General features: G+C 43.4%; 2 protein-coding genes across 3 annotated transcripts; both read right to left on the reverse strand.

Moving 5' to 3' along the window:
• Positions 1–339: 339 nt before the first annotated feature.
• Positions 340–3,456, reverse strand: LOC110486118 (dynein light chain 4, axonemal). Of its 2 annotated transcripts, none has more exons than XM_021557487.2 (4): positions 3,155–3,443; positions 2,443–2,526; positions 2,239–2,322; positions 340–1,761 (listed from the first exon to the last, which is right to left on the reverse strand). In XM_021557487.2, the coding sequence occupies exons 2-4, from the start codon at positions 2,512–2,514 to the stop codon at positions 1,597–1,599; spliced, it is 321 nt and encodes a 106-aa protein (XP_021413162.1). In that variant the 5' UTR covers positions 2,515–2,526; positions 3,155–3,443; the 3' UTR covers positions 340–1,596. The 2 variants fall into 2 exon arrangements, with proteins under 2 accessions (XP_021413162.1, XP_021413161.1); XM_021557486.2 differs by having other exon boundaries at positions 1,390–1,761; positions 2,443–2,542; positions 3,155–3,456.
• Positions 3,457–15,182: 11,726 nt separating this feature from the next.
• On the reverse strand, positions 15,183–24,332 carry LOC110485142 (neuronal pentraxin receptor-like; the record flags this gene model as incomplete). Its single annotated transcript, XM_021556211.2, has 5 exons — positions 15,183–16,970; positions 17,276–17,455; positions 18,666–18,907; positions 19,338–19,644; positions 23,628–24,332. Coding segments are annotated over 5 exons (1,677 nt in total), but the record flags the coding sequence as incomplete, so codon positions are not given.
• Between the last annotated feature and the right edge of the window lie 1,093 nt (positions 24,333–25,425).

Here is a 25,425-nt window from a genome sequence, read left to right on the forward strand (position 1 = left end):
CTAGCAGTAAATTGCCTTCTCTAATCTGAAACTATTACATCAAAGGGCAGGTTGCTCTGTTGGTTGCCGCGTTTTAAAGGGCGGGTTGCCCTTGGTTATAGTGTTAGCATGGTGGCTAATTAAAAGGGAACTCTGAAGGGTTTTGGTCTTTCCAACACCTCCATAGCCAAATGTTTTGCAACGGAAAAACCAAAATAAGCGTTTCTTACTGGACAAATTCAGGTAGGTCCCTCCCCATTTCATCCCGTTTGCTTCATAGTGAATAGACACTAGGGACATCCTGTATATATAAATCCCCGGTCCACATACTTTCAACAAACAACACCCACAATCGGAAGATTTGAAAAAACTAAAACATTTTTATCACTTTCAGAAATAATTTCATGTGCAATGAATTTATGAATGTATGCAAACACACAGTGTTGAAGTGAAAACAGCAATACAATGCATCGGTGTTATGGTACCTGGTTGCATCCACAGTTGACAACATAAAGGATTCTATGTGGCATTGAGATGGTATGCCTAGTTGATATCCATTGAAATGCAATGCCTAGGCCTAGGGAGTCAGAAGAGCTCATGTAATATCATCAGTTGTGATACAAATTCAGAACAACAACGACACCTATCCATGACTATCTTATAACATTGGCGTGACAGAAAATAACTATTATTTCAACAATAAGCTCTTTCATAAAAAGCCCATGATGATCATTTACAAAATCAGATTCCATCTTCACATTCAAATTCAAGTATTTAATGTACATTGAGAGGATATAAAAGTCCCTGTGATATCTTATCAGTTATAGGAGGAGTAGAGACACAGACAAGGGTGACTTATGGGACTCATGTCTGAAAGGTGAAGACTAAAGGTATACTACTATAGAAGGAGATAAAAAAATCCTCTATAGAGAGGATTGGAGAAACAGAGACCGTGTGAATTGAGAGCAATGAGAGAGACTGAGAGAGTGTGTGTTTCTGTGTGTAAGGATGTTTTTCAGCAGATGGCATGGCAGCCCACCGCGACGACAGTGTGCCAACGTACAAGCGGAATGGAGGAAAGACAGAGCTGGATGCATTTTTTTCAAAAGGTGAGCATGAGGAGATGTTGATGAGAACACACACACACCGCCTCGAGTTAAAGAAGTAGAGCAGAAAGTAATAGGGAAAGAGAGTGCAAGTGTTTCAGCCCCACTGAATTCCATCAGTAGGATAGTAGGAGACAGCAGACTCCTTCATGCAGTGAACTCACTGCTCTGTAGAAATGATCACATTTGTATACAGATAAAACTTGGTCATTTTCATAATGTTCGGGCACACACAAGGCAAGAGTGTGACATGCTGATATTGAATACAATATATCAATTATGACTCAGCCTAATCAATCAATGATGTATGGGACATCACAGGCAGGCAGGCAGGTGCACACACACACACACACACACACACACACAATCAGTAAATAACAAAGAAAAATACTGCAAAGCTCAGAGATTCACCAATCATCCAGGATGTGTATATAAATATATACACACTCGTTAGGTAGAGACAGACTGGGTGGGAGGGGTGTGTGTGTGCCTGTGTGTTTGTGTGTGTGTGCTAAGCACACTTCCACACACACACGGCCAGGCTGCCTCCAAAGAACATGTAGAGCAGGTTCTTGACCTCGTGTGTCACCTCGAAGCCAAAGCCCTCACCAATCACCACGTGCCACGAGCTGCCAAACTTTTTATCCATCGACTCTTTGATCATCTTCGCAGCATTCTGAAATGGAAAGAGAGAGAGGTTAGAGAAGATACAGAAACCAAACCAAATCCCTGGCTCCTATCCATAAGCCCTTGTCAACACCACCTTGTGGATTTGAGAGTAAAGGATAGAAGTCAGCAATATGGCTGAAACTGAATACTTATCCATTGATAGGGATGAGGGATCCATTTGGAATTGGGCCTTTGAGAGAGGAGAGGAAGTGATGGAGGGGGTAAAATACAGAGGGGAGGAGGAGAGAGGGAAAGAAGGAGAGAGAGACGGAGGAAGAGAGAGAGAACCAGTGTTCTAGTCCAGATGGACACACAGGTTTGCTGGAATGAGTGGTGAGGCAGGCTGACACAATGCCAGACTGGCTGAGAGGGTGGATTACATACAGGCCTGGTTTTAAAAAGTGACTGTTTGGATTAAAGCAATAGTGAGTGTGCTGTACTAATCAAGCTGCACTTCGCACAGTGTATAGACAGACGGACAGACCTCATTATTGGTGGCAAACTTCTCACAGGCTGTGACACACAGTTCCATCGTTTCCACTCTCATCTCTTCTGGCATGTCTGTGTGCTGTGAAGAAATCAGAACAATACATTACAACACTCACCATTTACTCCACGAAACCGACGGTCACACAGCCTCTACTTGTGAACCACATATGTGTCACAGCAGCGAAACGATCTGTCTCACCCTGATGAGTGGGAAGCTGTGCAGCCTCTTGTAATCGGCCTCCTCCTTCTTGCTCTCTGTTGTCTCTGCCATTCCCTTCTCCTTCTGGAGAGAAAACTCACTCACATTTGAATGGAAGGATGGCCTTAGTATTTATTTGGCAGGTTAAAATGTTAGCTACATGTTGCCACAATGTTTGTCAAGTACTACAGTAGGCATGAGCAAAGGAGGCTGAACTAAAGAGACCCTCCTAGTCCTGCTCACTTCGTATTAGTTTACTTCTACCCATGACAAAACAAGCAATGAATGTAGTGACTGCAGGGTTGGTCACTATGGCCAGGAAAGTGACATGCATGAATGACATTGTCATGCATATTTAGGCAATTATCAAAAATGGGTGAAAGGTTACCCACAGAGTTGACTAGCTAACGTTAGCTAGCTAGTAACGTTAGTCTGTATACGTGTAACGTTAGGTATGACTTTGACAGGTAGCTGCTACCTAACTAGGCATCTGCCTACAGTAACATTAGCTAGTTACTGTACTGTAGCTAGTTTTCTTGTGGCTTGTGTAGGTTGTTGCCTTGCCTCCTCACTAACGTTCTCTTAGTTGCAATGCAACCAACGCTGCAAGTTAATGAAAAGAGTTGCAAACATTGCACGCCGTTATGAGACGTTCTTCTTTGAATTCTACTTGGTTATGGATAGCAAGTTGGCTAAATAGCTGGCTACTTACCTCTGGCTAGTTTACCACGACAAGCTAGGTCCATTTATAGTTGATATGGAAACATGTCGGCCATAGCAACCGCTTCTTTCGTGCCAGACTCTCCTTCTTCTTCTTGTGCGTTTCTGGCAGACGAGACTCTGTCTTGCCTATTGCTACCTTACTCAGGTCGGAGTGCGAATTACACATTTAAATATTTAATAGCCTCACACCCGTAGCAGGCCGATGGAATAGAGAAACGACAGCTTCCTTGATATTTTTGCTCTGCCTCTCATTTAAACCCAACTCACATATATATATGTGAGTTGTGATGTGATCCTAACCTCAGCATACCGCCTGCAACAGGACATGCTTCACAGTCTCTACCTCCCCACAACTCGCATTTGCCATCTGTGTGTTGACCCACTAACAATGGCCTAACCTCAGCCTTGTCAACAGAACCCCAACCCTCCTTTAATTCCCCCTTTCATTCCCCATGTACACCTACGACACTTCAAGACAGCTATGACTAAAAGTGATTTTCGTAGCAGGTTAGGAGAACATTTTCGCTAACCCTAACCCTTTTCCTAACCTTAACCTAATTACCCTACTCTGTTAAATAAATTATCCTGACCTGCTGCATAAATTCTCCTAACCTGCTATGAAAAAGTCACTTCCGGTCGTAGCTGTATTGAAATGGCGTGGAAAAAGTGGTTGTGTTTGAGCAGACCACGCTTGTCAAGTCGGTGACCATCGTTGCATTATGGGGTTATAATAGTTTTCCGACTTACATGTCGATTGCATGAACTTTACAAAAATCACTTCATCAACAGCAACTTCATCCTGCAGCCTTCATCTGCATTGTGGGAGGCTCTATTGTCAACCAATCATTAGGGTGTTTTTGTTTGACCCACACGAACGTGACCAAAGATGTGACTGAAACAGAAACCAACTTTGCCACAATTCATGTATGCAGTGGATTATGTACAAATGAATGTGATATTTGGGTTTCTGTCATCAGAAACAGTACAATGTGCACATTTTTGATGCTGGCCTTCTAGGCAGAGTTGCAATAAAAAAGAAAAGATTAAGATGGGCAAAATAACACAGACACTAGACAGAGGAACTGCCTAGAAGGCCAGCATCCCGGAGTCGCCTCCTCACCGTTGACGTTGAGACTGGTGTTTTCCAGGTACTATTTAATGAAGCTGCCAGTTGAGGACTTGTGAGGTGTCTGTTTCTCAAACTAGACACTCTAATGTACTTGTCCTCTTGCTCAGTTGTTCACCGGGGCCTCCCACTCCTCTTTCTAATCTGGTTAGAGACAGTTTGCGCTGTCCTGTGAAGGGAGTGGTACACAGCGTTGTACGAGATCTTCAGTTTCTTGGCAATTTCTTTCATGGAATAGCCTTCATTTCTCAGAACAAGAATAGAATGAGTTTGAGAAGAAAGTAATTTGTTTCTGGCCATTTTGAGCAATGTAATTGAATCCACAAATGCTGATGCTCCAGATACTAGTCTATAGAAGGCCAGTTTTATTTCTTCTTTAATCAGAACAACAGTTTGAAGCTGTGCTAAAATAATTGCAAAAGGGTTTTCTAATGATCAATTAGTCTTTTAAAATTATAAACTTGGATCAGCTAACACAACGTGCCATTGGAAAACAGGAGTGATGGTTGCTGATAACGGGTAACCATAGATATTTCATTAAAAAATCTGTCATTTCCAGCTACAATAGTCATTTACAACATTAACCATGTCTACACTTTATTTCTGATCATTATTTTAATGGACAAAAAAATAGCTTTTTTTTCAAAAACAAGGACATTTCTAAGTGACCCCAAACTTAGAAACGGTAGTCTATATATTTTCAGTTTGTGATATGGGGGTTGGAGAAATGGTTATTATAAACAATGGCACATTAACTTGTTGCACTGAGCTTTGCTGTTGGAAAACCACATCAGTATCCGACTATCAGCTGTTGCAGATGAACCTCCCCCGACTTCACTCCTCGACTTTCGTCTACAGTCGGTTGCTTTCACCTTACCAATCAAACTTGCCCAGTGTTTCTCTTTCATTCCATAGAGGAACGAGCACGTGAGGGTATGTCTTCCGGAAATCAAAAGTGATCGAATCCATGAAATCCATAACTAAATGTATTCGCTGTAGTCTCTAGCCAACATTGAAAACACTAGTTAATGTCCAAAACATTTTATTGGTCTTGTACAGTCCTACTGTAACAGGGTGGATGTGCCTCTCTTCTATGGCAGCCAAACGTCTGAGGGGGCACGAGTATGTGAGTATGGCTGAGGGATGGTCCAGAGTTTTTTTTTTCTCCAACACCTGAAACAGCTTTTCCTGCAATCTAGAGCAATAATCATTATTTATTTTATTTATTTATTAGGATCACCATTAGGGAAAGGGAAAGGGGGATACCTAGTCAGTTGTACAGCTGAATGTGTTCAACTGAAATGTGTCTTCCGCATTTAATTAACCCAACTCCTGTTAATCAACATCCACGTCATTAGCCGACGCCAATGGCGACTGGTTACAGTGAGAAGCTTCCTCTTGAGCGGACAGCTTGATGAAAACCAGTCAATGTTCAGGTCTCCAAGAAAATAGACCTCTCTGTTTACATCACATACACTATCAGGCATTTCATACATATTATTTAGCACTTGTCAAGAGAAAAAAAAAACCATTCAGCAATCTATTAATCAGTTGATGTGTGTAAGTATGTGTGCGTGTTCTGTGGGGTTGAAGCTACGAACCCATAGGCTTGGCTTGCTCATCCCTTCCAGGCTTTGGGAGGGAGGGGGGATAATGAGCCTGTCATTCCGTCTTCGTAACATTGCAAAAATCAGAAACCTTTTATCCAAAAATGATGCAGACAAGCTTATCCATGCTAAAAAAAAAATGTGATGATATTACTCCAGTGCTAGCCTCTCCACATTGGCTTCCTGTTAAGGCTAGGGACGATGTCAAGGTTTTACTGCTAACCTACAGGCATTACATGGGCTTGCTCCTACCTATCTCTCCGATTTGGTCTTGCCGTACATACCTACACATACGCTACGGTCACAAGACGCAAGCCTCCTTATTGTCCCTAGAATTTCTAAGCAAACAACTGGAGGCTTTCTCCTATAGAGCTCCATTTTTATGGAATGGCCTGCTTATCCATGTGAGAGACGCAGACTCGGTCTCGACCTTTAAGAAATGACTGAAGACTCATCCCTTCAGTAGGTCCTATGATTGAGTGTAGTCCAGGGGTGTGAAGGTGAACGACAAGGCACTGGAGCGACGAACCGCCCTTCTGTCTCTGCCTGGCCAGCTCCCCTCTCTCTACTGGGATTCTCTGCCTCTGACCCTATTACAGGGGATGAGTCACTGGCTTATTAGTGCTCTTCCATGCCGTCTTTAGGAGGGGTGCGTCACTTGAGTGGGTTGAGTCACAGACATGAACTTCCTGTCCAGTTTTGCACCCCCTCGGGCTCGTGCGGAGGAGGAGATCTTCGTGGGCTATAGTCAGCCTTGTCACAGGGTAGTAAGTTGGTGGTCTGTTGGTATCCCTCTAGTGGTGTGGGGGCTGTGCTTTGGCAAAGTGGGTGGGGTTATATCCTGCCTGGTTGGCCCTGTCCGGGGGTATCATCAGACAGGGCCACAGTGTCCACCGAACCAACACCTGTCTCAGTCTCCAGTATCTATGCTGCAATAGTCTACGTGCTGGGGGGCTAGGGTCAGTCTGTTATATCTAATGTAAATATCCTGTCTTGTTTGGTGTCCTGTGTGAATTTAAGTATGCTCAAGCTTCAACTGTTCTGCCTGCGGCTAGGGACCCTGCCTGACCTGTTCACCGGATGTGCTACCTTGTCCCGGACCTGCTGTTTTCGACTCTCTCTCTACCACACCTGCTGTCTGAATGCTCGGCCATGAAAAGCCAACTGACATTTACTCCTGACATACTGACCTGTTACACCCTCTACAACCACTGATTATTATTTGACCCTGCTGGTCATCTATAAACATTTGAACATCTTGAAGAACTATCTGGCCTTAAATGGCCATGTACTCCTATAATCTCCACCCGGCACAGCCAGAAGAAGACTGGCAACCCCTCAGAACCTGGTTCCTCTAGGTTTCTTCCTAGGTTCCTGCCTTTTAGGGAGCTTTTCCAAGGCACCGTGCTTCTACATCTGCATTGCTTGCTGTTTGGGATTTTAGGCTGGATTTCTGTATAACACTTTGTGACATCTGCTGATGTAAAAAAGTCTTTATGTCCCCATGTGCTATTTAACAAGGTAGGCAAATTGAGAACAAGTTCTCATTTACAATTGCGACCTGGCCAAGATAAAGCAAAGCAGTTCGACACATACAACGACACAGAGTAACACATGGAGTAAAACAAACATACATTCAATAATACAGTAGAAAAAAGTCTATATACGATGTGAGCAAATGAGGTGAGATAAGGGAGGTTAAGGCAAAAAAAAAGGCCATGGTGGCAAAGTAAATACAATATAGCAAGTAAAACACTGGAATGGTAGATTTGCAGTGGAAGAATGTGCAAAGTAGAAATAAAAATAATGGGGTGCAAAGGAGCAAAATAAATAAATACAGTAGGGGAAGAGGTAGTTGGTTGGGCTAAATTATAGATGGGCTATGTACAGGTGCAGTAATCTGCGAGCTGCTCTGACAGCTGGTGCTTAAAGCTAGTGAGGGAGATAAGTGTTTCCAGTTTCAGAGATTTTTGTAGTTCGTTCCAGTCATTGGCAGCAGAGAACTGGAAGGAGAGGCGGCCAAAGTAAGAATTGGTTTTGGGGGTGACCAGAGAGATATACCTGCTGGAGCGCGTGCTACAGGTAGGTGCTGCTATGGTGACCAGCGAGCTGAGATAAGTGGGGACTTTATCTAGCAGGGTCTTGTAGATGACCTGGAGCCAGTGCGTTTGGCGACGAGTATGAAGCGAGGGCCAGCCAACGAGAGCGTACAGGTCGCAGTGGTGGGTAGTATATGGGGCTTTGGTGACAAAACGGATGGCACTGTGATAGACTGCATCCAATTTATTGAGTAGGTTATTGGAGGCTATTTTGTAAATGACATGGCCGAAGTCGAGGATTGGTAGGATGGTCAGTTTTACAAGGGTATGTTTGGCAGCATGAGTGAAGGATGCTTTGTTGCGAAATAGGAAGCCAATTCTAGATTTAACTTTGGATTGGAGATGTTTGATGTGAGCCTGGAATGAGAGTTTACAGTCTAACCAGACCCCAAAGGTATTTGTAGTTGTCCACATATTCTAAGTCAGAGCCGTCCAGAGTAGTGATGTTGGACAGGCAGGCAGGTTCATTCCTCTTCTGGCACACAGCTTCAGGATAGTCCTTGTTGGTGAAAGTCCTTGTTGGTGAAGATTTATGTTCCTCTCAAGTTCTTGGCACTTTACATAACAGATACCTTGTCCTTGAACCTCAGGAACTTGACCACTATTGGCATGGGTATGTCACCTGGGCCTGTGGTGGGGATTCCAGTCCTGTGGGTGCACTCCACCTCAACCTTCCTGTTTTCCATCTTCAGTTTTTCCGATATCATTTTCCTCACTTTATCCTCAGACTCCGTCCAGGTTTCATGTGGAGATTCTGCAATTCCATCCACAACCATGTTGTTCCGCCTTGATGATTGTCTCTCGAGATAATCAGATTTCTCCGTCATTGTTATCATGGATTCACATATAGAACTGATGTCCTCTCTCTCAATGACTTTGCTGTCATCTTGCCGTTCTCCTGTTTAAACTCATCGAACTGTCCCTAGGAGAACTGCAAACTGTTCTTCAGGTCCTGAACCTCTCTGGTCAGGTCGTCCATTCTTTTATTAGTTGACTCCACCAGTATTTGGACACAGCACATGAAGCTATTTTTGTTTGTTTAAAATAACCTTATTTTAGGTTACGCTGTTACTCCTCGCAGTTCCAGACAGGGCAGGTCACAGGGAAGATTGGAAACAACAACAACAAACAGCAGGGATCAAGACAGCCATAAGCGCGGGATAAACCACGCTTCTAGCCACAATGGCTAACTGCGTTGCGGGCTGCGTTCAAGCCCTCTAGAAAAACCAGCTAGCTTGATCGGCAACTAGCTAGCAACTAGGCTAGCTGCTACACCAAGCAGCTCCTCAGACCTGGCCTTGGTCAGCAGGATAACTGGACAGATAGTAGCTGTCCCAGCAACTGAGGCCAACAGCGTGGCGAGATCCAAACTTCAAAGGTAGCTAGCTATCTAGTAACCAAACGTTTTCAATAGACTTAAAAAAATGTCCAAAACATCAAACTCTTTTTTTTTTTTTTTTTGAGCATACCTTTTGAGGTGTCTGTATCCTCCTGACTGGTGGTTATTTATTTCAAGAAACGAAATATGCTTTCCTGCATCTCTGTCAAAATATTGGTAAAATATTGAAAGAAATGTCTTATTCAGTAGATTAAGTGATTGCTTACTTCTCTAAAGTCTACTAACCTTGTTAGCAGGCATGAGGCATGCCAGCTAAGATAGTTAGACAAGCAAGCTACTCTAACTTGATTGATAGCCTAAAAATGTTTTCTTGGTAGCTAGTTATGAGGTTGGGAGATTGGGAACCTATCTGGGCTAGCTAAAGCCATCTTCATAAAATTGCTAGGTGGCTAGTGGTATGACAGGTCTTCAGGGTCTCTTGAGAACCTTGATGATCTCGAAATGGAGTCAGTCGGCAGTGGTGAGCGCTCTGAAGTTGAACCAGTTCAGGATGTAGTGGGTCTACCCGCAGCAACAGGTGTGGTAGAGACTTCCAATGTTTGCCCTGAGAATCTTACCAGAGATGATTTTGGGCAAGTAGGAGTGAGACTTTTGGAATGAGTGGATTCCGTTTCCTGCTTTTTGGCCAAACCATATGTTGTGTCGTGCTGGGTAAAGGACAAACTGGAAATGGCTACATCTGTGAATGTTTCGATTTTTTGTGTATCCGCCTCCCAGAGGAAGCGGCGCTTTGAGTCACACAGCTAGGGGCTCAACCTGTGGCCTGCTTTGGACTCCGGAGCAGGGGGCTGCTAAAAGAGGTGATCAGTGTGGTAGCCTTGAGTGTTGAGGTGGATCAAATGAAAAGGAATATTCCTAGTGTTTGTGACACCTGCCATTTAGTGAGATTTAGACCCAGTGACAATGGTGAGACTAAGAATACCCTGTCTGTCTTTTTGAGCTATGAGAGTTTCTATCTGATAAGGTCAGGTTAGGTTATATTTGCTATTCTGTGAGGGCCTATGTTCCGAACCCGCTATAGTGCTTTAGGTGCCAAGGATTCGGACATGTTGCAGCAGCGTGGAGATCCGACGATGTGAGAAATGGGCAGGAGAACATATTCAGGGAGGGAGTATACAGTTGGGATAGAGAAAGCACTGCGTGTCAACTGTGGGGGTCCCCATGCAGATAGGGATCCGAAGTGCCCTGTGAGAGAGAGACAGGTTGAGATTGTTAGAGCTTGAGTGGGGCAGAAAGTTTCCTATGCTGAGGCAGTGAAGAGAGTAGAGGATAGCCCAAGGGCGAGTGAGATGACTGGTAGCCCCTGAGTGAGTAGGCCTGAAGAGAGAGAGCCAGAGAGGATGAATTATAGTAGGGTTGGATTTCTTGCATTTATAGCCATGGTGATCAACTGCACTGCACTGATGAAGCGGAAATCACAGAAGATAGATGTCTTAGTTGCAGCAGCAGAGAAACATTTGGGTGTGAGAGATGAGTGCAGAAGATCTACAGGAAGTTTTGAGAGAAGGGGTTCCATCCTCCCAGGCCAACTGCCAAAGTAGTGGAATGGGGTGGTGGGTTTTTGGTATAGTGTATAGGTGCAGAGCTAGAGGGTGGTGCAATTTAAGTTGTCCCTTTCCCTTTTTCCTTTTTTTGGGGGGGGGGGGGGGGGGGGGGGGGACCAAAATGTGCAATCCGCATTCCGACCTGCGAAAGGCACGAATACGCAACACAGCCTCTAATCTGCCGGAAAACCACACAAAGAAGAATGGTGATGCATTTCTTTCTGCCTGCCAGAGTCCCCCCGAGCAACTAGTCTCAATCAACATTTCCAATGTCACAACGATTATCATTTCTCCAGTCTCGTTGTTTGTGAAATAGCATTTGTAAGTATTCTCAGTACAACTTTTGTCTAGTGGCTGTTTGGACTTGGAGACTATTTAGTGTTTACACGGTTGTATTTTGGTCCTGCCTGGTACTTATTGCATTTACCAGACTACATCCATATTCATAAATGTATACATTGATTCTTTATAGTAAAAGCTATATATCTTTCTATAATCCTGTGTTGTGTTTTTCCATATCCAGTACGCAGGTTTCCATTGACCCTGCCCTATTCAAGCACCTGGGGCTTGAACAAAAGGCTTCACACTGATGCTGAATGTGTGTGTGTGTGTGTTTGCGTGTCTGTGTGTGTGTGTGTGGTGTGTGTGTTTACAATTCAGTGTGTTTGGAGCAGTGGGGTTTTAAATTGAACCTGTGGCGTGTGTCCTGGACAGCACAGGATGTGACCGCGAGGGTTTGTGTGTCAGTGAGTAACAGGGTGGTCACTAAGTAGCCTAGCAGGAACCGTCCTTGTCCCACACACACTGTTAATCTGCACAGTATGTATAATCCCATTGTTTGTCCAAATAGCCATGAGCTTTATTTCTTTCTCGCTCTCACTTACACACACTTAATCCTGCCAATTTATTTGCTCACAGGTGTGCAAAAGCATGCACGCCCAAGCACCTCTCTCACCATACAGTAAAAGTCTACTTACTAGATATGCTTAAACCACACGTATCTAGCCTGTGCAAGCAAGTATGTATGAGCTCTACTGCTACAGTAATACCTAAAGCTCTACCTATGCAACACACAAACACATCAACACGCAAAGTCCAAATATATGCAATCACATGTAGAACATGCACAGTGAACATCAATTAAAATAATTTCCTATTCATATGTTATAGCCACCATCTAAGGCTGATATTAGAATCAATCATTTTGAAACCGAGATGTAGTAGGTTATTCATTGACACAAAAAGGAAAAGGAAGGAAATACACATAACTCACATTTGAAACAGACTTAACCTTTTGGCCATTTGAGCTTTTCGGGCTGTGCATTTCAAAACCAGTGAAGACAAGGACATGAACACACAGAGTATACCAACTCTGACAGGAAAGAAGAGGAAAAAGATAGAGATGCCAAATTTGCCTAAACATACAGTAAAAACCTGTTAAAAAAATACAGGTAATACAAAGAGTAATTTTCCCAACACCGACTATAAGACATTGTTTGGTTAATAGAGAAAATATCTTGTTTATTCATTTTCTAAGCTGTACAGTTTGCCACAATATCACAGAGACCATAGAAGTGCAGACATGAGCCGAACAGACCAGAGGCAGGCAAAACACTGATCACACTGCAGAATGATGTTGGAATAATAACTACAGTAGAGAAATAAATGGACATTTCTTTAATATGGGTAAAGATACCCAGACAGGAACTTGCCACTTAGTCATAACCAGGGAAAGCGACAGTGACGTGCGGTTAGGGTAGGAAGGGTAGGCAGTGTGAAAATCTATGATAAAATTACTAATGAAAAATAAATAATATACTTTTTTATCAACATTCATTGTCAACTTCATTTTTTTCTGCATGATAAAATAGATGTCTGAACTAGTACTACTACTTCCCAAATTTGCAGTGATCTGGTACAAAATGCACAAGGAGGCGAGGGGAAAGGCAGCCTCGCCATGTACCTTTCTCCCGCCCTTCAAATTCAAACTCAATGAAAGGAATTGACATGACTTGCACATTCGTGTTTCTACCTTATACTGCCAGCTAACGGATGAAGGCAGGTAGAGAGCTTTGCAAGAGGATAGTCAGAGCTCGCCCCTGCCTATTGTCATGACTCTCTGTCCTTGGTGAGGCTCAAAGCTGCCAGATCAGCTCGGCACAGGGTTGACAGATAGCCAGACCCCTCTCCCACCAGAGAGGAAGGGGAGTTGGGCCGGTTTTATGACTTAACGCCGGTCGTAAACTTTCTCTCTCTTGCCCTGCAGTACTGAAAAAAGGAATGTGCTGTGGGTAGAGAGACTCTTGGCTAAAAATTCTAACAGCAAAAGATTGGACATTGGAACATTTGTTTTGAAATCGAAACGTTTGGAATTGTTGGTGGGGATCCAAACAGTAATCATGTCATATAATTTATTATTTTGTGATGTCATTAAGGATGGTATAACAAGATAACTGTAACTCTGAACGTGTATATGTCCTAGTTATCAGGTTTGCATCTAAATGTTGCATACAATACATTATTAGATATAAGAATACTTTTTAAGTATAAAATACTTTTGTGAAGATAGAAATTTGATTTTAGCCTTCTGAATGAGATATTGACTTTCATATAAACTTGAGCCCAGTCAGTAACCCCGTCCACGTGAGCACATATATTGTGTCAACAGGACGGAACACCCTCCAAGGCCAGAGTGCTAAATATTCTGACTACGGTGAGCGTAGTTTCCAAATGTATGTATGAGAATTTGTCTCTCCCTCTCCTTACACAACCCCCCTTTCCATTGTTTATCAATCCGTCATATCAGGTTAGTCCACTAGGGACTATATAATCACTGTATATAGATTTTTATATTGTGTTATTGACTGTGTTGTTGTTTTTTGTCGCACTGCTTCGCTTTATCTTGGCCAGGTCGCAGTTGTAAATGAGAACTTGTTCTCAACTGGCCTACAAGGGTTAAATAAAGGTGAAATAAAAATAAGATAAAAATATGGACTGTTGTCATTGCATTATGTTAGTAATCAATAACCTATACTGTGTGTGTGTGTTTATGTATTTCCGTGTGATTGTTTAGTTAGTTAGTAAATAAATAATAAAGCCAATTTGTATATCGCTGATTCATCACTTAAGTTAGGGTACGTGCAGATTTACAAAGTCAATAACGTTCAGAATGAGAGTGTCACGCCCTGGTCGAAGTATTTTGTGTTTATCTTCATGTATTGGGTCAGGCCAGGGTGTGGCATGGGGTTTTTGTATTGTGGTGTGTTTTGTCTTGGGGTTTTGGTGTTGGTATTGGGATTGTAGCTTAGTGGGGTATCTAGCAAAGTCTATGGCTGTCTGGAGTGGTTCTCAATCAGAGGCAGGTGTTTAGCGTTGTCTCTGATTGGGAACCATATTTAGGCAGCCATATTCTTTGAGTGTTTGGTGGGTGATTGTCCTTAGTGTCTTGATGTCCTTATTCTGTGTTAGTTTACACTAGTATAGGCTGTTTCGGTTTTCGTTACGTTTATTGTTTTGTAGTGTTTGTATTTAGATTCGTGTTTCGTTTGTTGAATAAACATGGATCGCAATCTACATGCTGCATTTTGGTCCGACTCGCCTTCACCACAAGAGAACCGTTACAGAATCACCCACCAAACACTCAAAGAATATGGCTGCCTAAATATGGTTCCCAATCAGAGACAACGCTAAACACCTGCCTCTGATTGAGAACCACCGGTACCCCCTGTACATACTCTCGCTATTGTTATTTTATTGCTGTTCTAATTATTTGTTACTTTTATTTATCTATTTTTACTTAACACTTATTTTTTCTTAAAACTGCATTGTGGATTAAGGGCTTGTAAGTAAGCATATCACTCACCTGTTGTATTCGGCGCATGTGACAAATAACATTTGATTTGATGTTGTGTGTGTAGCGCTGTTTACAAGTAGACCGACTCACTTGCATTTGGGTCGCTGTCTGTGGTGCTGAAAGTCGTCTGAGTGAGGCACAAGCAATTACGGCCTGTGAATGCGAGTCTAATGGTTGCTGCTGTTTGATGGTTATCTTTGTGATCGCGTCATACCGATAAACACGTAACACCGTAGCTTTATGAGCCTCAATAGAATATGCCTACCCGGCCTCAGACCTCACGTCACTGGATGGCAAAGTGTAGAAGATGAAGAGGGCTTTCATACATTGAATTATATATGAATGTGCATTGATATGTAAAATGAATACACGTCTGCAGTATAATGACATGCATTTAAACCCATTGTTATTCATATCACTGTTTACATTGAATATAAAAGCATTATATAACACAGTTTATACATGACAGTACAACTTGGTACCAATACTTATTCTGGTGTTCTAGCAAGTATCAAACTTTGTGCTATACCATATTGTGCAACACAGTTATTCAATGAGCTTGGGTAACAGCACTGCCCAAGTCTAAGACACATTTTCTGGATCAATTCAAGCCGTACATTGACATTACTGGATACAGTTACTGAATTTGAATTAGTGCCAAAGAGATTAGTTCATACCTCTGTTTCTGTAGTTCTTATTAGTCATAGGGAATGATTAGACATGCTGTATTACTAAGATAGACTATTTATAAAAATGTTAAACGAGAAGGAATATGAAAAGAGATACAGTAAGAATGCTGTTTTCAAACAAGTTGATACAAAAAGTTATTTAAAAAATCAACGCTGGACAGACACGATTGTGTGTTCTTAATGTCTGCATATAAAATGTTATATAAAATCATAATTTACACTTGAGTTATCCCCTTCGGTTAGACACAAGTCAGATGATAGAGAAAGCTATAGATACCCAATTGTTTGCTCCTATTGAGAAAACAACATTGGCTCCTCGGACCTAGTGCTTGGCCATAGACCAAGTCCAAAGCAGCAGTTGAAATGCAAAAGTATGTATGCCTAGCCGACCCACTCTGTGTCCTGTAGCTCTAAATAAACCTAATCAACAATAGATGTAAAACATAGAAAAATAACAAAACAAAATTAACCCTTGAGGGATAAATAAAGTCTTTATGAGTAGTTACAAAACCAGTGTCACTCCCACTTCTAAACACGCGCCTCATTTCCCCATTCCCTTACTCCCTTTCACCCAAGCTTCACCCATAAATTAACTTCACAAATTCACAATGTACAATATACCGAACATTGCAGATAGAAATGTGATGAATAGAGCTGACATGATTCCTTAATCTACTGTCAGTTAGGTATTCCTGCTGTTCTACAAACTAGTTGTTCAGATAGAAATATGTTACCTCCACAATGTTTTGCCCTACTTCAACACAGCTGTATAATATGACACGTACAGTACGGCTGGGAAATTGCCAGGGATCTCACGAATATTATCATGATACTTACAGGTAGGTGACAATACTGATTCTCACAATTCTTTATGTATTGCGATTCGATACTGCGATTTTATTGCAATTTGATGTTCCAAAGAGATTGCTCTCTATATGTCTGTTGAAGAGAGACGAGAGAGCATGAGAAAATGAGTTTTGATCAGTCATGGAAATAAAAGGATTGAAAACATGTTGGCTCACTATTTTAAAAGAAAATGAAGAGCAACAAAATACCAGCGTTCTGGCGCAGGCATAGCTGACTACTGCTAGCTAACACTACCTAGCAACAACAACAAAAAGTATCACTGTAATATTGTTCAAAAGAATATTGCGATATGTAACTGTATTGATTTTTCCCCAATCACTTGTCCTACTCTGAGACGCTTTGTAAATAAGGTCCCTGGATCCTATATCACCCTTCCCCTCACAGTGGGGTGTTGGTGCGTTTGGCAGCGCAGGGCTCCATGGGCACCTTGGTGGCTCCTCCGAACACCTCTACTTCCCGGTTGGTCCAGGGGGCCACATTACCCTTTGGCTGGGGGCTGTGCTGGCTGCAGTGGGCCAGGCTGGACACCTCGCTGGGGGTCAGGACCTGCTCCCATATGTTCCACTGGGATAACTCCCCCACCATGGCCTGGGACGAGTCAAAACGCCCGCCCAGAGTGTCCTACAGGCAGAAGGAGGTGGAGGAGTGAAAGGGGTGAAAAGAGGAAGGGATGTGTCAGAGTTTGGTCTAGTGGTAACTCCGGACTTGGCATTGCCCTGAGAGACTGGGGTTTGATGCTCAAGTCCCCCACTTCAACTTTGCATGTTCCTCTCACCTGCCCCTTCTCATTTCATCCCTGTGTCTATATCTCAATGAACAATAAAATATGCTCTCCTTTAAAAACAACAACCCCCTATAGGTCTATGCCGTTACGGTCTCTTCAACCTGCCACTCCTCACCAAAATACCAACCCCTCCAGGTCTTACCTGTTCCTGCCCCAGGATGAGGACTCCCCCAGGCCTGATGTGGTGCCAGGCTGCCAGGCCCTGCCCCTCTCCTCTCAGCTTGCCCCCCTGGTAGGCCTGCCACGCACCACCTCTCTGGCTCCAGCTTACACAGATGTGGTGCCAGCTGCCCCGAGACAGATTTAGAGGTAACTGCGCCACCTAGGGGTGGGAGGACAACAGTTTGGGTTAGTGTGAGTGTTAGTGCTTTAGAACAGGTAATGTGATACTGCAGACTATATTAGACTGCAAATTGAGTATTTAAGATGGCAACAGGCCTCCCGGGTGGCGCAGTGGTTAAGAGCGCTGTACTGCAGCGCCAGCTGTGCCATCAGAGGCCCTGGGTTCGCGCCCAGGATCTGTCGTAACCGGCCGCGACCGGGAGGTCCGTGGGGCGACACACAATTGGCCTAGCGTCGTCCGGGTTAGGGAGGGATTGGTCGGTAGGGATCTCCTTGTCTCATCGCGCACCAGCGACTCCTATGGCGGGCCGGGCGCAGTGCGCGCTAGCCAAGGTTGCCAGGTGCACGGTGTAGCCTCCGACACATTGGTGCGGCTGGCTTCCGGGTTGGATGCGCGCTGTGTTAAGAAGCAGTACGGCTGGTTGGGTTGTGTATCGGAGGACGCATGACATTCAGCCTTCGTCTCTCCCGAGCCCGTACGGGAGTTGTAGCAATGAGACAAGATAGTAGCTACTACAACAATTGGATACCACGAAATTGGGGAGAAAAAGGGGTAACATTTTTAAAAAAAGAACAAAAAAAAGATGGCAATAGCAAACAATTCAATGGACAATCAATCATACGACGAAGTGGTTCTCAGTACTGACCCTAAACCATGTGTTGTAAAGAATATCCTACACTAAAACTCAATATTATATGAAATAAAATATTGTACTTTTTAAGTGTTGATATCTTGCTGCTTAACACACTGTATGGAGACATTAAACAAATTTCCCCCTGGAATATATTAATCCAGCTCTTTTATTACAGTAACATTTGAGGACTGCAGTATTACTTTTTCAAAGGCACGGACTGCCCTTCCTCAAGGGCACAGCCAGCTAGGTAGCTCTCTATGCCTTCCAGGCAATGTATTACCATAATGGCCTCATGCTGATCTACACTACACTCCCAGCTCTAGCCTAAACGATGCTTTGTTTTTGTCCCAAATGGCATCCTATTCCCTATGTAGCACACTAGTTTTGACCAGGGCTCTGGTCAAAGGTAGTGCAGTACATAGGGAATAGGGTGCCATTTTGGTCGCAGAAATCATACGACAGTAAACTCTCAGGTACTGTTATAGCTCCATCTTAAATTGTGCTGTGTCTAACTCAGTGTGCCCTAAACTATTTCTGCTCTGTTTCCTCCATTACCTTGTCGTTAATGAGCAGCTCCACAGGGGTGTGCATGCCCTGCAGCAGAACTAGCTCGTTTGGCTGCTCCACTACAGCATAGGAGAAGGGGGTGCCGATGCCCCCCTCGGTGGGTCTCAGCCAGAGGCACACGGTAAAGGCACGCAGCTCAGGGATGGGGTGCTGCACCACTGCGTACATATAGTTGGTACGCGCTGGGAAGGACAGCTTGTAGCCCTCGGGATAAGTATACTCTGAAAGTCCTGGGGTAAGGAGGTATGGGTGGAGAAATAGAGAGGGATAGAGAGAGTGTTTGAGTAATGAAGTAATTTGGTAGGTAGGGATGTTGAATAGACTTGTCTTATTAGGACTTTGTAGTGTATTTGGGGGTTTATACAATGGCTACATTACACATTTGACTTATTTCCTGCCCCCAGGATATCTCATCTCTCTTCTGTGATATATCCACTTGGATTTTCTTTCTTGTTATGTACTTTTTTCTTATTCTGTATCATAATGTGTTGATGTCGTTTTCATAGATTGATAATAAGTTACCTTTCTGGTACATCAGTTATGGTTTCATGTCCCCGACTCTTAACCTCCCCCACCATATAAATGAATATCATTCAGGTATGACTATCACTCATAACCATTGATCTTCTCTTACACCTAACCCTCTGCCCCTCCTCTCACCCTCCTCCAGGCCAGCGATGCGGTGGTGTAGGGAGTTCATCTCCTGGTCGATCTCCTGCCTGTGTCTTTGGGATTCCTTTCGCAGGGCCTTCCTCTCCTTCTCCAGGAGTTCCAGCTTCCTCTCAAGCTCTCCTTCCAGATCCTCCACCCGTGGCCACTGCTTTGGTCCATCCCCTGCTTGTCCCCCTGGCCCTGCCTCACCCCAACCATCAGGGGCCTCAGAGAGCCCACCACCACCACCTCTTGAAGTCATCGCAGTTGCTGCATCTGTGTGGTTGTGAGGGAACGCCAGCGGTCCGATATCTGACTTCATGGGAGGGAGTGTGGGAGGGAGGGAAGAGCAGACACTGAAATACAAAGACAAAGGAAGCCAGCAGTGGTGTAGTACATTTTGAGTGTCTCTGTCTGGTCTCGGTGAGGACAGTGAGGACTCGTAATTTCTTCCCGAGACCAGCGGAGTAAAAAACGTGGAATTATAAGTTTCCATTCAATAGGTACATAAAACCGCTTAGCCAGGCCAAATATATACACTCCTGTCTTGAAACATTCAAACCTGAACAGTCTTTATATCTATTATAGACATGTTTGGGCAGTGGCGAACCTATTGGACCTTGGCCTTCAGTGTGTGACAGGTTTATGATTCTGAAAGGACAGCAACGGAAATACCAGCGCACTCATGTACGAGAGCGCACTTTTTGTAAAACACAAAGGGCCAGTGGTGAGGTGGAAACTATATATCAAGGCACATGGCGAGACCCAAATGCAGACACAGGGGTCAGATGGTTGGAGTCCTACAATGTTTTTTAATCCAAAGGGGTAGGCAAGAGAATGGTAGTGGACAGGCAAAAAAGGTCAAAACCAGGTCAGAGTCCAGCAGGTACAGAGTGGCAGACAGGCTTGTGGTCAAGGCAGGCAGAATCGTCAGGCAGGTGGGTACAAAGTCCAGAAACAGGCAAGGGTCAAAACCAGGAGGACTATAAAAAGGAGAATGCAAAAAGCAGGGGAACAGGAAAACCGCTGGTTGACTTGGAAACCTACAAGACAAACTGGCACAGAGAGACAGGAAACACAGGGATAAATACAATAAGCGACACTTGGAGGGGGTGGAGACAATCACAAGGATAGGTGAAACAGATCAGGGTGTGACACTATATGCAGGTATACACCGTATACCCACTTTTTTTCCAGTGGGTATTGCACATATATTTTATATATCTGACATGGTACAGGTGTCTTTTTTTAATCCCATAACCATGTGTGTTGTTTTTGTTTCAAAGTAGATTTGTTCAAGTACCAAGAATCACTCTATGTGACCCCGATTGAGCCCACTGCAGTAAAAGGTTAACTTCTTGTTGAAAGTTATTCTTGAAAAGGGAGAAGCTAACAAATTTGCAACTACGTCCTCTTTGATAACACCTGCTGCAGCTGATGCAAATTAGTCTACAACAAAGGATAGCTAGCTAGACCATGTGAAAACTATTGCTTGCTATTGCGCAGTGACCCGTTGGCCTTTGAGAAGAAGAGAATGCTTTTTGTTCAAATGATCCCACCGATTACAATTCAAAATGTGATTGGTTGATTCCACTGTCACTCCAAAATGTTTCTCTAACACAGTTGAATGGCAGATGCCTTCTATCTAGCTTATGTTGGCCTAGCCAATGGCTGACTTAATGGCTTGCCCCAGAAATGACCAAAGAAAAATCCTGATTGGATTTGTGTTAACCCTTTCCTTTCCAACAAAAACTGAAGCGATTATAAATCAGAACATAATTGAAAAGAGTAATATAATTGTAATTATTATTGTTATTATTATTTTATAAATCCTTTGCCCTTCTCTGAAGGTGTAGAAGGCCCTCATTGTTCCCCACTGTGTTTGGGTTAGTAATCATTTGTAGAGTGGCTCTATTTGCCCTCCGTATGCATGTTTTTCTCACCATTCTGAATGTCTAAGAAATCCATACTGTATGTTCTTCTGAAATATGAGCACAGAAATACTGGACATTTGAACTCTTATTATGGTGGCAATTTTTTTATTACAATCATGGTCTTGAGTTGGACTCTAATTTTTCTGGTCTCGGTCTTGACTCGGTCTCTGACCCCTTGTCTCCCTCCCGGTCTCAGTCTTGACTTGGTCTCACCCCCCCTCCGATCTTGGTTTTGACTCTGACCTGATTTGCTCCGGTCTTGGTCTTGAATCGGTCTCGCTTTTAATTAAGTGGTCTCGAATGCAACACTGGAAGCCAGTTCAATTTTTAGAGCTGCACTCACACTTTTTAATGTGCTGTGATTAATGGGGGCCTTTGTGTTAGATAAGCACTCTAATCTCCGGATTTGTTATTATTTTTTATTATGGACAATCAATTATGTGCAGAGAAATGCAGAAATAGTGCCAGGAAAACAAGTAATTGAAGGCCCTCTCAGTCAATAGTCAGCCAAGGAAAAACACTACAACTGCAGCAAAGCGAAGTGCAGTCAAATAGACACACAGACAACGCAACATATTATTTACAGTGAGGCTCATGCTGTTACATATAGAGCAGTGGTTCTCAACATGAGGTACTAGTACCCTTAGGGGTACCTCACCTTTCCACATGGGGTACATTTGTTAAGACTATAGGCCTAATGATCAGTTGCACCATGACTGGGGGTTCAGTGACCAAAGACGGTAGGACCACAGATACAGAGGTACACCACTGATATAGTATAATAGTAGTGTGCTAGGCAGAAGCTGAAAAAAGAATATGATGGTCTCTGCTCTCAACAAATATAGGTAACTGGTCGGATGAATAATTTATTATATTTTCTCCAGAAGAAATGGGGTTGTACATCACATGTTGCTTGGCAGGCAGCTATAAAGCCGCTTTGTGTTACTCTACTCTCCCCTCCCTCCTCCATCCCCCCTCTTCTCCCCCCCTGGGCAAGTTATGTTGGGAAGCAGAGGTGCCTGGAATAACAAATCCTCATGTATCTGTAGACTAGGCCTAACCAATTATCCTACAACATTCTAGTTTTGGGGTTTCCATTCATCAAATTGGCTAAATGTAACTTGAGTTGTGAAGCAGTGTTGAGAAGACATTGTAATGATGCAACAGCAACAAGTGATACCAAAATATGTAAATAGATTTTGGTGAAGTAACTGATTGGTTCCTCAAAATTGAGTTGAACTCTAATAAGCTATAGCCAAGTCGAATATAATGTATCTAATCAATTTCAATATAATGCAGCTAATCAATTTTCATGGACAATAAATCAGATGTTGATATACAGGTAACTGCCAAAATAAAGGAAACACTCGAGTAAACGAGGGATATAAAGTACATTGAATGCAGATGCTTACACAGGTGTGGTTCCTGAGTTAATGAAGCAATTAACATCCCATGCTTAGGGTCATGTATAAAAATTCACAGTTGCCCATTATTTGGGAGTCCTTGCTATCCGGGGTCCTTGGGACTTCGACTTTAACGCATTGAAGTTGACATTCAAAATGGTTTTGGTCAGGGTTAAATACAGGGTTAGGTAAGGGTTATGGTTAAAGTTAGGGTTTACGGTAAGGATAGGGATTAAGGTTAGGGTTTAGGGTAGGGATGTCCCAAGGATCCCAGATAGCAATAACCTTTATTTTAACCATGGCTACAAAAATAGATCTCAGTGACTTTGAAAGATGGGGTCTCAAAGGAGCATAGGATGTTTAAAGTGTGTGTGTGTGTGTGTGTGTGTGTGTGTGTGTGTGTGCAAGTGTGTGTGTGTGTGTGCAAGTGTGTGTGTGTGTGTGCAAGTGTGTGTGCGTGTGTGTGTGTCACCAGATCTCAACCCATTGGAACACTTATGGGAGATTCTGGAGCAACGCCTGTGACAGTGTTTTCCATCAACAAAACACCAAATTATAGAATTTATTGTGGAAGCATGGTGTCACATCCGCCCAATAGAGTTCCAGTCACTTGTAGAATCTATGCCAAGACTCGCTGTTCTGGCGGCTTGTGGTGGCTTGATGTGGGTGTTTCCTTTATTTTGGCAGTTACTTGTAGGCGGTCATCTCACCTAATCTAATACTGTCCCTGATTTCTATCAACTGGAAATGGTCTCAATTAAACAGTAAAACCACGCAGCCACACCCACACCGACACACTGCGGTCAGAGACGTGAGTAGAAATTCAGATTGAGTGAATACAAGAGCGGCAGAATTAGCCTATTTATTTAACGATACAATAACAAGTTCGTTTAAAATAAAGATATGTGATAGTGGAATTCAACACCAACAGACATGACACACGTTTCTCCCATTCTCCTTACCTCCAGTTTCTCTATGCGGTCTTTCATCTGAACGATAGCCTGTTCCAGCTCGTCCACAGCCTGAGCGGTGAGCAGCTGTGCCACAGTCGACGACAGAGCACGGTCCCGGACCACGAGCCGGACCTCATCTACCCTTTTACCTCCCCAGAGCCCCGCGCCTCTACGCCCCACTATTCCGCTCTCACACTCCGAAAGCTTGCCTGACAGATCCCTAATGGTCCGCTGGTCGGTGATAATCTGGTCCTTCTGTTTGAGCACTGTCTGTTGTAGTTCCTCTGCCGTGGTGCGGAGGTATCCCCAGTCTTCTCCGGCGTACAGCGACGGGTCTTCGGCTTGTTGCTGAAAGTTTTTGGGGTTGCATTCTCCGGCGGGGACTGGGGTGCAGATAAGTTGACTAACCTGCCTAGTTCCACCGACGGCATCAAAGCCGCTGGCGACGTGGAAGAAGGTGGGCGCTTCTCCGTTCTGCCTTTCAGAACCATGGATAGCGCCCAGGCGACCCGCTCGCGCCACCGAGCCCCCGGGTAAAGTCTGCTGCACTCCAGCGTATGGAGATTGCGACTGGTTGTCTGCCACAGGCTGCTGGGTAGATTCGGCAGCGGTGCCGGTATGGACCGCGGCGATGATGCAGATGACTGCTCCGACGAAGGCCACCATCCCGGCGGCCAAGATGATAACGATGAACTTCAGGTTGGCGGCGTAAGAAATCAATAATTATGAGAAAAAAACGTGTCTATCTAGTTCAACAACACTGAAATAGCGCAGCCTGAGTAAAACATTTTTTTGGCAGGTCAAACAATCCATGAACATATCATGAAAGACGCATTTTATGGCTTTGCTAGGCTTTTAGTCAATATATAGGATATGTCCCACATAATTTAATAATTAGGCTATAATGAATGCAGATACACGCTCCAACCGTTTCTATCTCATCCCTCTGTCTCTTGGATTCAGTGTTGTAAGGCTCCTCTATCTCGTTATCACCAGGACAACCAGAGAGAGAGAGAGAGAGCGAAACAGTATGCAAGTCAATATCAAGAGGCGGGAACGGGAGATGGTGCGAATAATATGAGACGGTGTCTCGCATCACATTTAGATCGAGGTGCTTTTCATATGCTGTTATCGCTTGATGTTATGTATTTATGTCGATGAATGCATAACCTAAATAACAAAACAGTCCAACTCGTGGAACTGTAGTAGCCTAGGGTATCATAAAGCTCGTACAGCGGGTTCTCATCAGGGATGATGCGCGGGCACATAGCACATATTCTAGTGCGCGCCCACATTAGTCAAATCCAACGTTCCCGGGAGACAGGAATACTGATGGTGGAAGTGTTGTAAGCAGTGGCGGTTCTAGTTTGTATGGCTCCCTGGGCGACCCCCCCCCCCATCCACCCACCCAAAAAGCGCCATTCTGCACTATAGCAGTCATTTTTATTCAGACATTTGGAGCAACACAAATAAATAATCATATAATTTAAAACTATATAAATATTTATACAAAAATAAGATTCATAAAAAAAGAAGTAACAAAGACAAATAGAACCAAATTGTAGTATATAAATACAAATAAAAAAGATAATCAAATTATTACACTATTGCTAACAAAAAACACACAAATAAAACTACATTGCACATCCTGTATCACACAAATACAGCCATAGAATAAATAACACACTTATAAAGAAGAGAGCCTGATTATTACACTATTGCACTTCAAAACAAGAAACACACAAAATAAATTACACAACTAATTGCACTAGTACTGTTTTTTATTTTTTTGTATTTATTTATTTAT

This window comes from Oncorhynchus mykiss, chromosome 13 (genome assembly GCF_013265735.2).
Source record: "Oncorhynchus mykiss isolate Arlee chromosome 13, USDA_OmykA_1.1, whole genome shotgun sequence".
Classification (NCBI taxonomy): domain Eukaryota; kingdom Metazoa; phylum Chordata; class Actinopteri; order Salmoniformes; family Salmonidae; genus Oncorhynchus; species Oncorhynchus mykiss.

Excerpts from the sequence above, each read along its gene's own strand:
- LOC110486118 (XM_021557487.2), bottom strand. The coding sequence starts at position 2,514 with ATGGCAGAGACAACAGAGAGCAAGAAGGAGGAGGCCGATTACAAGAGG. Across the intron at positions 2,323-2,442 it reads ACAGCTTCCCACTCATCAGG|CACACAGACATGCCAGAAGA; the intron begins GTGAGACAGATC and ends ATTTCTTCACAG. Across the intron at positions 1,762-2,238 it reads AGTTTGCCACCAATAATGAG|AATGCTGCGAAGATGATCAA; the intron begins GTCTGTCCGTCT and ends TTTCCATTTCAG.